Raw genomic sequence first — 12,924 nt, forward strand, 5'->3', positions numbered from 1 at the left:
CACACACACACACACACACACACACACACACACACACACACATTTACAGTCTTATTGCTCTACTGCCCATTTCTATCATTGTCTTTTTAAACAAATTTTGCTGTGCTTGCTAGTGTTGTTTATTACATTGCTGTCTGTGTCTTTATGTCTTATACACCAACCACACCAAGTCACTTTCCTGTACGTGTGAATATACTTGGCAATAAAAACAATTCTGTGTCTGATGTTGTACAGTATGTGGCCGTAGCATGCAGTGATCACTGACAGTGCTTTTAAAGCTTTGTCAATTTTTCAGCCAAGAATGTTCTCAAAGTGTTATAAAATGAACCCACACCAGGATTATCCAGTGTTACACCCAAATACACCCTGGAAATGATCGAAGTAAAACCTGTTTCAGCCTTGATAGCTGCTGTGCAATTCTTTGTTAAGGAACTCAAAAGGAAATCTCAAAGTGCTACAGATTCAAAACAAGAAGAAAGATAAAAATAATAAACCAATAAAAATGTCAATAAAAAAGGCTAATAAAAGGCTCTATTCATAAGGTAGGTTTTAAGGCCTTGTTTAAAGCATCCACAGACTGTGGTGCCCTTAAGCATTCCACAGCCTGGGAGCAGCCGAGCAGAAAACCTGATCTTCTATACCTTAATCAATTGAAGAGGCCAAAGGTGAAGACAGTGATATCAAAATAGATACTTTATTACAGGAAATGACCTGTGCATGTGACATTTGTAATTCCCAAAGCAAAATGGAAACCACTAATGAACAGTTAGTTGGATGGTGGTAAGAGAATGCAAGGACTCATTTGGGATGTTAAACAACAATGTTGGACCAGGAGACAAAGGACAATAGTGGTCATATGAGAGACGTAAGAGGATTGGTAGAAAAGGCCAAGCCCAGGTTAGGGTTAGGGTTAGCAGGGTTAGCCCAGGTGAGGGTTAGGGTTAGCAGGCCATGGGATCCAGGCCAAGCTGATTGGCCTCAGTGGGTTGTTCTTACTTTCTCCTCTGGAACTCTCTGGCCAGGGCATCCAACTGCAAACAGAGTTGAATCAAGTAAATATGCCAAGCAGTATTTTTTCCTACTCAACATAAGATGAGCTACAAGCATCGGATTTGAAGGTAATCAAATTCAATCTTATTATCTGTCAAAATACACCAAAATGTTGCATTCTGTATAAAGTTAAGTTATATCTAATATAATGTAATGAAACAGTATTTATGAAACACCTTATTAAAAAACATATTTTCTTTATCTTAGGAATGCTATTATTAAAACCACAAATTCATACAATCGGTGGTTCAATATGTCCAATCTGGTTCAATATGTTTTTTTTTATGAGGCTAGTAAAAATTTGTGATTAAAAATAAATAAATTTGAAACTACCATGTGAGAGTTGCACCTCTCTTTCACCACGGTAGTAAAACCGCTTCTGCAGGCCACCTGATACCTTCTCAGTTCACGACTGCACTCCTACCTTCCCCTCCATGCAACCACTCATACTCACAAGAATGTTCTTGAGGATATTTCTTCGCTGGGGTCTCAGGTAGCTGCATTCACCTGCCTCACAGAGCTTAATCTCCTCGGAAACCTGAGAGGTAAAGAAAACGAGGAGTAGAGAGAAAGTTTGGAGGGAGGGAACATTTAGTCATTGAGTGATTTTCTGCCAGTCCACACAGTCCAAAGCTTGTTTGTCCACAGCTGAGTGTTCGTGCTAGGTTATGTGTGTTACACATTTTTACATTATTTTTGTAAATTTCACACAGATTTACAGGAAAGTAAGGAGAAGATGGGGGAGAGGGCATGTCAGCAGGGCATGGGCCGGATTTAAACCCATGCCGACATGGTTCAGATATAGGAAAAAGTTAGGATATTTATTGCATAGCATAGTGTACAGCACAGTGTTTTATTGTATAGTATAGTAGTATAGTATAGTGTACATAGCCTTTATTTATGTCTATTATGTTTATTAACCAGCTCTTTTCTCTTTTTTGTTTTACCCTTGGCTCTCTTCAGTGGCGGCTGGCCGATAGAGGGCGCTGGGGCGCCGCCCCCACCTTCACTTCCTAGTTGCGATTTGTAAAAGTTTTTTTTAAAAATAAACATTGTTTATTCACAAAATGCGGCTGATATTCTGTCGGCGCCTATCAGCATTCATTAAAAATCCTCCAATACAATAAACATTTTATCTGTGTGTGTGTAAAATTCACTGTTAAAATACATAGGGGGAGGAGTCGGGGCGCCGGCCGAATGCAAGTCTATAGCAGGCCAAATACTTTTGGCTTCCACGTGAGCTGTAGCAGCGCTCCAATTGGCTGTCTCCTATTTCTCGGCCGGGGCGCAAAAATTGCGCCCTGAATATCCGGTTGTTAAGTCTGACGTCAAACGTGACGTTTTGCAATTTCCGTCTCCAAACCAGAAATACAACATTGTGCGCGCGACGCGAGAGAGTTTTTGCTGGCTGTGATGTCTTCAGATAGAAAGTAAGCAAGTTGAAACGTTAGCAAATATAATTGCTGAGTGTTCTGACAGAGAAAGTCGGTTAAAATTGGTCGTTATTATTGTGACTAGAAAGTGTCTGACTGACACTTGACAATGACTATAATTCAATTGTAAATAGTGTCAAAGAACTATCAAGCTAGCTAGATAGCTCAGAGGTGATTATAGCTAGTCTGCTGCACACATGCCAGCTAAAGAGCTAACTGGATGCACTTTATTATTTTACTTAAGTTAAATTAGATATACAATCTTTCTTATTCTGCTAGAATTGGGCTTCATTGGTAATACCATAATGGCATATTTACAGTACATGGACAGTGGATTGAAGCATTTGAAATGTCTGTTTTGTATAGTATAGTTGGACATGTTTTTTTTTCCAGGTGAGAGAGTAATGTCAAAATGACATTATCTGAGTGCATTGCCCACAGCAATCCAAAATTCAATTATAATTATGTTATAAATTGATATGGATCAATGTATACCTCTTATTAGATTATAAATACTCTGGTTGTTATGTTTGCCTTTTGGTTGACAGCAAAAGGGAGAGAGGAGGATAGAGAGGGAGAGAAGGAGAGAGAGCAGGATGGTGTCGGCACACCAGAGAGAGAGAGCAAGAACCAGGTGAGAAAGTGGACAGGTAGTCAAGACCACATAAGTAAGTAGCCTTGAGAACCGATGGTTCTCGAGCCTAATGGCCCATAGGGAAGGAGCCTATCTCCTGTTTCCGTAGCGTGAGGCGGCTTAATGTACAAGTTAGTACACCCCCTGGACATGACGCTGGTATGTCGCAGGGTCTTACCCCCTGGGGGGGGGGGTCCATGCCACGGTCCATGCCACCCCCCCAAGGCAGCAAACCTAGGGGAAACACTGTTATTCTCATGCTAAAATCGACTGTAAATCCAGATTTTAAAGTTGATATTCTTCCCCGTGGAGCGTGGATATTCTTAACCTGTGCCCCACCCAAAATCTTTAGCACCAGCCGCCACTGCCCACAGCGTCAGTGACTTCAGTGTCAGTGACTTGGTGATAAAAATGTCATTGCATGTGTGCGTGCCCCCTCCCTCGCCCACAGTATTTTACTCAATATGCGCAAAACTAAATGTTGAAATAGCAGTAATACATAAAATGGGGGATGGCAGTTTTAGAAGGGGGATGATTTTGACCATTTTTATTTCAGGGGGGATGCCATGCCATCCCCCCTCATCCCCCCTCAACTTGAGTGCTGATGACAACTAACCAGGCAAATGCTTATACTGTAATAATATAATGGTCTTATTGTTATCAGGTGACATGGCTGCTCTCTCCCTTTGCGAACCCCCAGACACCGGAGGAAATCCAGTATAATTTAGCGCATGGTCGGGCAAGGTCCGTTGTGGAGCGCACTATAGCCTATAGGCATGTTGAAGGGGAGATGGCGTTGCCTTGACAGCTCCGGAGGAATATAAAGGAAGACTGAAATACAATCATAAACATCAGTTCCCTTTAAATCTTGAATTAAACAAATTTTCTCGGCTGAGAAGCATCGTTAATTTTATTACGAGCCACGTTCACTTCGCATGAATTACAGTAGGCCTAGGCAGTGCGGCTCACATGCCTGTAATAACTCTGCATAACCAGTAGGTAATGTGCGAACATAAAGTCAATACCCGACGTAGAGCTACGATCTTTTCCACGGTCAAATCGACTCACGTTGAAATTGTATAAATCACTACTTTGACATGGTACGTAGGCTACGACACGGGTAAGATCAAATTTTATCCAAAGTACTTTCTATAAATGAGGCCCCAGGAAGTGGAATTTTGTTTGGATGTTTTTACATTTCTTTCAGGCTGCATACATTTGTGTTTTTCAACATTACAGCTTGATATAGCAATGCTAGTTGCTGACTTATCTGCAGAAGAATGGCGGCATAAATAATTGACATGATCCAGGGGGGCAAGGAACACATATGCACGCACACACATGCGCGCACACACACACACACACACACACACACACACACACACAAATCTGAAGCACTAATATCTGGTTGAAGAAGCTCTCTATGAAGTCGAGCTGTTCACCTCTGAGGTGCTGAATGCGTCCAGCTCCCTCTTGCCCCCAGGGTACCAGCCGTGGGACCAGTGCTGAGAGGAGGACAGGTGCACCCCCAGACAGAGCATCAACCCCAGGAGCAGCACAAGTCTTGCCACACATGCCATTGTAGAGCTGGGTAAGGGGGGAGGGAGGGAGGGAGAGGGTGAGAGACTCGTTAACAAACTATGGATGAAGGAGTACCTCAAAAGAAAATGTACTATTTGAGCTAGAGAAAAGGGAATGACCACAGTATTTTAGGGTGAGAAGAAATCTATCTCTGGTTGGTGACGTCTTTATAAACGTTAGGCTTCATGTTGAATTGTGTTAGTGGTTGGTAATGATACCAAAGAAATGTGATGAAACTTCAGCTGACCAAATAATAGACATAAATATACATATGTACGTTATAAATATGAATATATAAATATCAACCCTGTTTCCATTTGGAGACCCACCACCACATTACACTGCTAACGTAGTGAGACCTATACCTAATGATAAAACCTTCCCCCAGATCACACTACCAATCTACTAATCATCTAGATAGAATTCTGGACCGAACTCACAGAAAATCACAGTAAATCACAGTAAATCTGGCACTCTTACCTTTGATCCTCAGTCTGCTTATCCCTCTGTTTTAAGGAGTCTCTTTCGCGTCTACCAAGTGTCCCACTTCTTTCTTTTAAACTGTCTGTAACCTAGGGGCAATGGAACCTAGTCTCAGTGAGCTACTCTTCCTTTTTCTTCTCCTCAATTTATGTCCCAACCTGATGCTTAAACCACCCCTGCCCCCTCCTCCTGCTCCTCCTCCTACCCCTCCCATCCCTGACCCCTTTGCCCCTGGCAGTCCCAGTGGTCAGCTGAACAGCCTTGGGGGACCAGGGACGTGCGTAAGACCACACTCAATTCCAATTATCATCTTCAAACATTCTGACCCCCCCAATGGGACACACTTTTTTCTCTCTCTACCTAATCCCCCCACACACCACCCTTACACCATAATCAACACAGACATATGCAGTGACGTACATTCAGGAACATACGTAAAACAATGTCTACAAAATCTCATGTGATAACGCCCCAATAACGTGAGGTTCACTCATCACCATGTGGAAAATGGCCAGGGAAGACAAAACACATCAATCAATTGTGTTTTCAAACAATGACACGGGACTGTCTGCGTGAGGGGATTGGAGGAAGGGGGAGGACATGATGAGGGAGGCGGCCGTGAGTCACCAAGGACTCCCCAGGAGCCTTAGCTGAGCCTACGAACATGAGGTGAGAACAAGGACCTTTTAAAATATATGTGGCCCTCCATTTAGAAACTCTAAGGGCCCTCTGGAGCAAGCAGTGTTGAGAGGAGCAAAACAACATCTTCCACCTCAGAATACTCTGCAGCATGATTGACTTTATTTCAACAATGTTTTTGAGAAAACAAACAAAAAGTTTCAATTATTCAACCTGGGTTTTAGTTAACAGTCTGAAAATGCATTTGCATATCATGGAAATGTTAGTTGCAGTATTCACATCTTCCATTGGATTATATCTCATTGCATCTAATATACTGTAAATATTATGGTGAAGATGGCCGACTTCGCTCCCATTTGACATATTTGCACATTATAGCCCCAAGTCACCACTGCAGACGGGCAACACCAGTCCTGAATTTAACGTATCGTTGTCTTCAAGTTGTACTGTGATTAAAGGAAAGGAATCAGGTGTGCTACTAAAAGTAAACTGGCTATTCAAGAGATTTAGTTTGAACCCTCTATATTACTGCATTCACTTGTCACTGCTTTATGCCTGAAGAAGGTCTATGACCGAAAGCTTGCAATAAATTAATGATTTTTGCACATATTTGAGTGTGCAGATGCTGCTTTCTTCACTAAAAGTTAACTAAAAGCCTGAACATAATTTAAGATTGGAAATGGCAAATGCCCACCCAAGACACTAGGATTGATTGATTGATTGTTTGAAACTTTATTAGAAGGTTTGCAGAAGTAGGTACATGAAAGTACATATTACATACAAGGTCAACTAAAAGGATAAAAACCCAAGAAAGCCACTGGCTTATTTCAATTGGGGTCCTTGGAACCTATCAAACCTTGGAACCTATCAAACGCCCACCCAAGACACTAGGAACCTATCAAATGCCCACCCAAGACACTAGGAACCTATCAAATGCCCACCCAAGACACTAGGAACCTATCAAATGCCCACCCAAGACACTAGGAACCTATCAAATGCTTACGCTCTTTAAAAAAGAGAAATCATCCACACAGTGTAATTGATTCCTATGCAAATCAGAGACCCTATAAAAACAAAGATACTGATTGCAAAATGACATTAACTACTATCCTTGCATTAAGATGGACTCAATTCAACTTATTCAGTGATTTGTTGATGACATTTTTGCTTTTTAGCTCATTTTAAGAGTGTCATATATAGCAAAGAGTGTGAAGACTTATGCACATGAGGTATTTGTGTGTTTAAATTTTAATACATTTGCAGACATTTCTGAAAACTTGTTTTCAATTTGTCTTTATGGGGTATTGTGTGTAGAATGATGCCAATTTGTATTTATTTAATCAAGTTTAAATTGAGTCTATAACACAACAAAAATTTGGAAAAGGTGAATGGGTGTGATGACTTTCTATAGCCACTGTATGTTCCCGCTAGAGTGCTATATGGCTAGCTATGCGTTGACAGCCAGGGAGTTGCAGTACCATTCTACAACAAGTGTTATTTTCTGTCCCTTCATTTGAACTAGGTCCTTAAGCTCAGGCATTGGTCTTCCATTGTTTATCACCCTGTTTTGAGACATTTTAAAGGTTAGATATTTCGCTTTACATTTTTGCAGCGCTGGAATAGAGCAGCTAGCTCAATAGAGTGTATTGAATACACGCCCTTCAGTGAAGCAGACGTGATAGCTGCCGCAAATTTGGCAATTTTTACTATAAAACATTATTGGAATCATACAGAAATTACATTTATAACACAAATCTTAATAAAATGGGAAAATCTTAATATTTATTTTATTATCTTAATTTTTACTTTTCATAACAGCTATTTCCATTGGAGTATGATTGGTGTGGCTCTACCTCCCCTGCTCCCCAACCATTGACCTCACCACACGTCACTGAACTATTCCTGCTATTTTAAGCGTGATCACTAAAATGTGTGGGGGTGCTAGCGAACATACCATAAATAATGTATTATAGGTCATCTCTATCAGGCCAGGGCTTGGGGACTGACAATCGACTGCAGATAGGGAGGGGCTGTTCCCTTTACCACTCTGTAGGTGAGCACCAAGGTCTTGGATCTGATGCAAGCTGCTACTGGGAGCCAGGGAAGGATGCAGAGGAGGGGGATGACATGGGAGAATTTGGGGAGATTGAACACCAGATAGGGCGCAACATTCTCAAATACATTGTTGCACTTCAGATAATCTTTTGCAAATGGGGTGAATACTTATTGGCTCAAGACACTTCAGCTTTTAATTTTTAATTAGTAAAAATAATGAAAATACCACCGCTCATTCGTGATCAGACTGAGCTGAGGTGCTGGAACTGAAGAGTATCAATAGAGTGCAAAATAACAGCATCCGCACACTCAAATCTGTGCAGAAAACGTGGTTTATTGAGCGAGCTTTCGGTCATTGACCTTCTTCAGGCATAAAGCAGACAGGTGAATGCAGTGGTATAAAGGGTTCAAACAACATCACTTGATTTAGCCAACGCACAACACCTGTGTCAAAAATGTCATTTAGTGGCTAGGCATCAAGGGAATTGTAAGTCCTAGATTTTACTGGACTACAAAAACATACAAGTGTTCATGAGACAGGAAACACCTGTATATTATAACATCTAATATTTACAATATAGATACATAGCAGAACAAAAAAACAATAGAGAAATGCTACAAACATGCAGACATCAGGCAGTAGTCATAGCATAGAACATTTGTCTAAAGTAATTTATTCATAGCACAACACTCATTGTTTGGCTAATCCATGGGAGGGTAGTTCATTTGGGGGTTATTTTATTTGTTGATTTGTGATTGGTTAAGAGTATGCATGAGGAGAGTGATTGGCTTAGATAGAAATGGGGGCGGGCTTAATGAGTGTGATCTGGGTGACAGGGGATACGGGAGATCAGTTGTACAGAGAGATGGGAGTTGGTAAGTTGAGCTCGGAATGATTGTGTAGTTTGTTAAATATTTTCTGTTAGTTCATTCACTGTTAATTATTTACATGTACTAATAGATCAATGTGTTTTCAGTTTTACAATCTGTTTAATAGAGAAAGAAGGAAATCAAATCGAATTGTGTCAAGTCTCATCATTTCACCCGTACTGCCGGAGCAAGCAGAAGATTCACCATTCAGCTAACTAGAGGGAGAGCTGAACAATTGTAAAACACCCGCTGACGACCGCAGGAGGACGGACCGTCAGTTAGCTAAGAAAAACAAGCACGGTTGGACGCAACAGGAGCTCCGGGAGGACAAGGATCCATTCACCGGAGATAAGAGCAAGCTAAAGTCTGGTCAGGTTAGTAACGCAGCCGCCAGCCGGCAACGGAGCCGCGGCGCCCGCAACTGTAGCTAACTAGCCACTTGCTAGACAGCGTAGCATTAGCCAACTAAGCTAGCGTTAGCCCTGGTGTCGCAATAGCGCAGCAGGCACGCGGTAGAGCTTATAGCACTCAAAGCTACAGCTAACTAGGCCGGCAACGGAGCCGTGGCGCCCGCAACTGTAGCTAACTAGCCACTTGCTAAACACCGTAGCATTAGCCAACTAAGCTAGCGTTAGCCCTGTTGTCGCAATAGCGCAGCAGGCACGCGGTAGAGCTTATAGCACTCAAAGCTACAGCTAGCTAGGCAGGCAAGGAGTGGAATAATCCACGGCTAGCTTCAACTGGTTAACCCAACTGCAAGAATCCACAGCCAGCTAGGCTAACCTACAAGACCCACCAAGAAAGGAATTGCGAGCTAATTGCAGCTACCCAGAGAGCTACCCACACCCAGCACTCTTCTCTGTGACTCTATTGACTGTTTGCATTAAAATAGGTTTGTGTGTACTTGGGTATTCAGTCGTCGGGGGGAGGAAAATCCTCTCCCACTTTATTATTTTATTTTTAGCAGTATCCCTGGGATGACCCCACGGTGAACCTGGTTCCGCTGCCGAAGACTAGGTAAGGAAGTGCAGGGACCAGCGCAAATCAGCTCAGGGAGTCAGAGAGGGCTGAAGATATAAGATAGAAAGACGAAACAGGTACACACAAGTTATTTCTGAGTCACAGGCAGAATGGAGGCACTAAAGATCGAAAGGGAAAAGTTGGCAGTCACTTTTGAGAGAGGATATCGCCATATCATCAGGTCAGTGGCATTGATGGGCGAAGATGACATGAAACGCGAGTGGATAGCGCTCCTGTCAAACGCGAAAGACCTAAGCTCTGCAGACGACAATTATGAGGAAGGTTTGCAGGCCAAAACAAGTCAGGAACCTGAGACAGGTAACAGTCAGCTTCTTCAAGACATCACCAATGCCGCTGAGGAGAGAGCTCAGAAGGTTGAACAGGTCGGCCACGTCTAAAAGGCCAACATGTGGACGAGGTTCGCGGGAATCGAACTTTCATCCACAATTAGACGAGCAGAACGGAGTCACGAAGGCGCGAAGAGGATCAGTCTAGAAGAGGCAACCCACGACGTTTGTAAAGAACGAAGCACACTCACAGAGAACCTCATCATCAAAGCGTGAAGTCTGCTATCAAGCTGGGGGGAGTGGATCCCTGTAGTTGAGGCGTGCAACACGAGAAAGTCACTAGAGGAGCTGGAGGACAAAAGGGATGAACTTTGGGAAAAGTATGTGACTGAATTTGGAAGAATTGAGAGAGAAAGGGCCGACGCTCTCGCCGAAGATGAGAGGAAAAGGGCCGACGCTCTCGCCGAAGATGAGAGGAAAAGGGCCGACGCTCTCGCCGAAGATGAGAGGAAAAGGGCCGACGTTCTCGCCGAAGAAGAGGCCAAAGATCGAGCGACAAATAGAGAAAATAAAGAAGCTATCGCCGAAGATGAGAGGAAAAGGGCCGACGCTCTCGCCGAAGATGAGAGGAAAAGGGCCGACGCTCTCGCCGAAGATGAGAGGAAAAGGGCCGACGTTCTCGCCGAAGAAGAGGCCAAAGATCGAGCGACAAATAGAGAAAATAAAGAAGCTATTGCCAAGCTGGAAAGGAAAGCCGCTGAGGCAAGACTGAAGTCAGCTGATAGCGTGGCCGAGTTTGAGAAGGAGACAGCAAAAGTGAAATTGGGGGCCGAAGAAGAGATCGCTGAGGCAAGGCAGAAGGCGGCCGTGATTGAGTTGAAGGCAGTAGTCCTTGGGCCAAACCATTTTTCACTACCAAATTCTGGGCAAATCCTAGATGTGATTTTCTTATTCCTATACATCCCTAGATTATGTTTTGATATGATAGACCTTTTGGATTGGCAGCTTATTAGTAGTTATCACCTCGTAAAGGTACGGAGTGCTTTTTTCAAAACCGGAGTTTTGCCTAGAAAAGTCCCTTGCCATATCCTGCTCCCCTTCGCATGATTCGCGCCTAGCTGTGCTGTGATTGTGATAGAGACATGAGCCCTTTCATGTTCTTTATGCGCCTGAGTCTCCTAAACACGTAGAGACCAACCCCGAGTCGATCAATGATTCCTACGATGAGCTATGGTAACTTTACCGCACCTACCCCCTACCGATGAATGCCTAATTTTTGCGGTTTTCCGGAGGTATTGTGCGGTAGGTGCGGGAAAGTTACCATAGCTCAGCGTAGGAAGCTCTGATCGACTCGGGGTTGGTCTCTACTTGTTCAGGAGACCCAGGCGCATAAAGCTAACCTGGCTCATGTCTCTATCACAAGCACAGCCCGAGCTATGCGCGACTGACGCGAAGGGGAGCAGAATATGGTCGGGGACTTTTTGATGGGTAAAACATTTTACCTAATAGATATCACCATGAAACTTCCCCAGTTGATTACTTACATTGAGACAATAATTTTTTGTATTACAAGTTTTCAGAAATGTTCTGTTTAAATATGCAAATGATGTATTATCTACTTAAAATATGAGTTAATTTGCATATCTTTAAAGAACATTTGGACCACAGATTGGATAAAGACAGTAATTAATTACTATACATCCCTAGATTATTATTTGATGTGATAGACCTTGTTGGACCTTGTTGTTAGTAGTCTAATACCTTATCCCCTCTTAAAGTATGGACTGCTGTCATTTAAAATGTGTGTTAGCCTACGTTCTGTACGGGAGTGGACCCGAATGCAGGATACTGAGGCGGAGGCAGATGAACAGTTACATTTATTTAGCCCACAAGGCAGTGAAAGCTGTAGGTGTATGGAGTCCGGTGGTAGGTGTGGTCCAAAATTGGGAGATGTTTTCTGATTTCTGCCGCCCTCAACAAAGTTCTCCTTAAGTCCAGGTTTTGGGGTGACACCAGGTTTGAGTTGGAGTCATCATCAGAGCAGTGGATGATGCTGTCCATCATCAGAGCAGTGGATGATGCTGTCCATGATCAGAGCAGTGGGTGATGCTGTCCATGATCAGAGCAGTGGGTGATGCTGTCCATGATCAGAGCAGTGGATGATGCTGTCCATGACAGAGCAGTGGATGATGCTGTCCATGATCAGAGCAGTGGATGATGCTGTCCATGATCAGAGCAGTGGATGATGCTGTCCATGACAGAGCAGTGGATGATGCTGTCCATGATCAGAGCAGTGGATGATGCTGTCCATCATCAGAGCAGTGGATGATGCTGTCCATCATCAGAGCAGTGGATGATGCTGTCCATGCCGCTTTCTTGGCAGGTTGCTGCTGCATTCACCTGAAGTTGGATCCATCATTAGACTTACACTTACTGCTGATGATGTGGGTCTCTGAAATAGAGGAATACATCTAGTTTGACATTAAATTACCAACCTTATTCTAAACTAAAATATTGTCAGGGTGCAGTAATTGGGGCAGATCTCATTACAACTTAGAGGGGCTACAAACAAGGAATCTTCTGTAAATTTAATGTAAATTAAGTTACATTAATATTACTACAATATAAAACCCTGTCTCAAGCCTGGGTACACAACAGGCTACTTTGCTAGTTTAGCTAGCTAACTAAAGTGTTATTAACTATAAATAATAATAATGCATTTTATTTGTATTGCACTTTTCATTCAAAAGAATCTCAGAGTGCTACAGAGTAAAAAAAACTAAAACATAATAAGTTAAAAACATAGTAAAACAACTCAAAATAAATCACAAAAATGAACACAGTTCAACAGTCAAAGGCCTGTCTTAAAAGA

General features: G+C 42.7%; 1 protein-coding gene across 1 annotated transcript; it reads right to left on the bottom strand.

Moving 5' to 3' along the window:
* Positions 1–992: 992 nt before the first annotated feature.
* On the bottom strand, positions 993–4,697 carry gnrh2 (gonadotropin-releasing hormone 2; the record flags this gene model as incomplete). The annotated part of the gene is made up of 3 exons (XM_080528742.1): positions 993–1,031; positions 1,505–1,588; positions 4,560–4,697. 3 exons carry the CDS (start codon positions 4,695–4,697, stop codon positions 993–995), a joined length of 261 nt encoding a protein of 86 aa, XP_080384868.1.
* Between the last annotated feature and the right edge of the window lie 8,227 nt (positions 4,698–12,924).

The sequence above is a fragment of the Nansenia antarctica genome, assembly GCF_963989245.1.
Source record: "Nansenia antarctica genome assembly, chromosome: 4".
NCBI lineage: Eukaryota > Metazoa > Chordata > Actinopteri > Argentiniformes > Microstomatidae > Nansenia > Nansenia antarctica.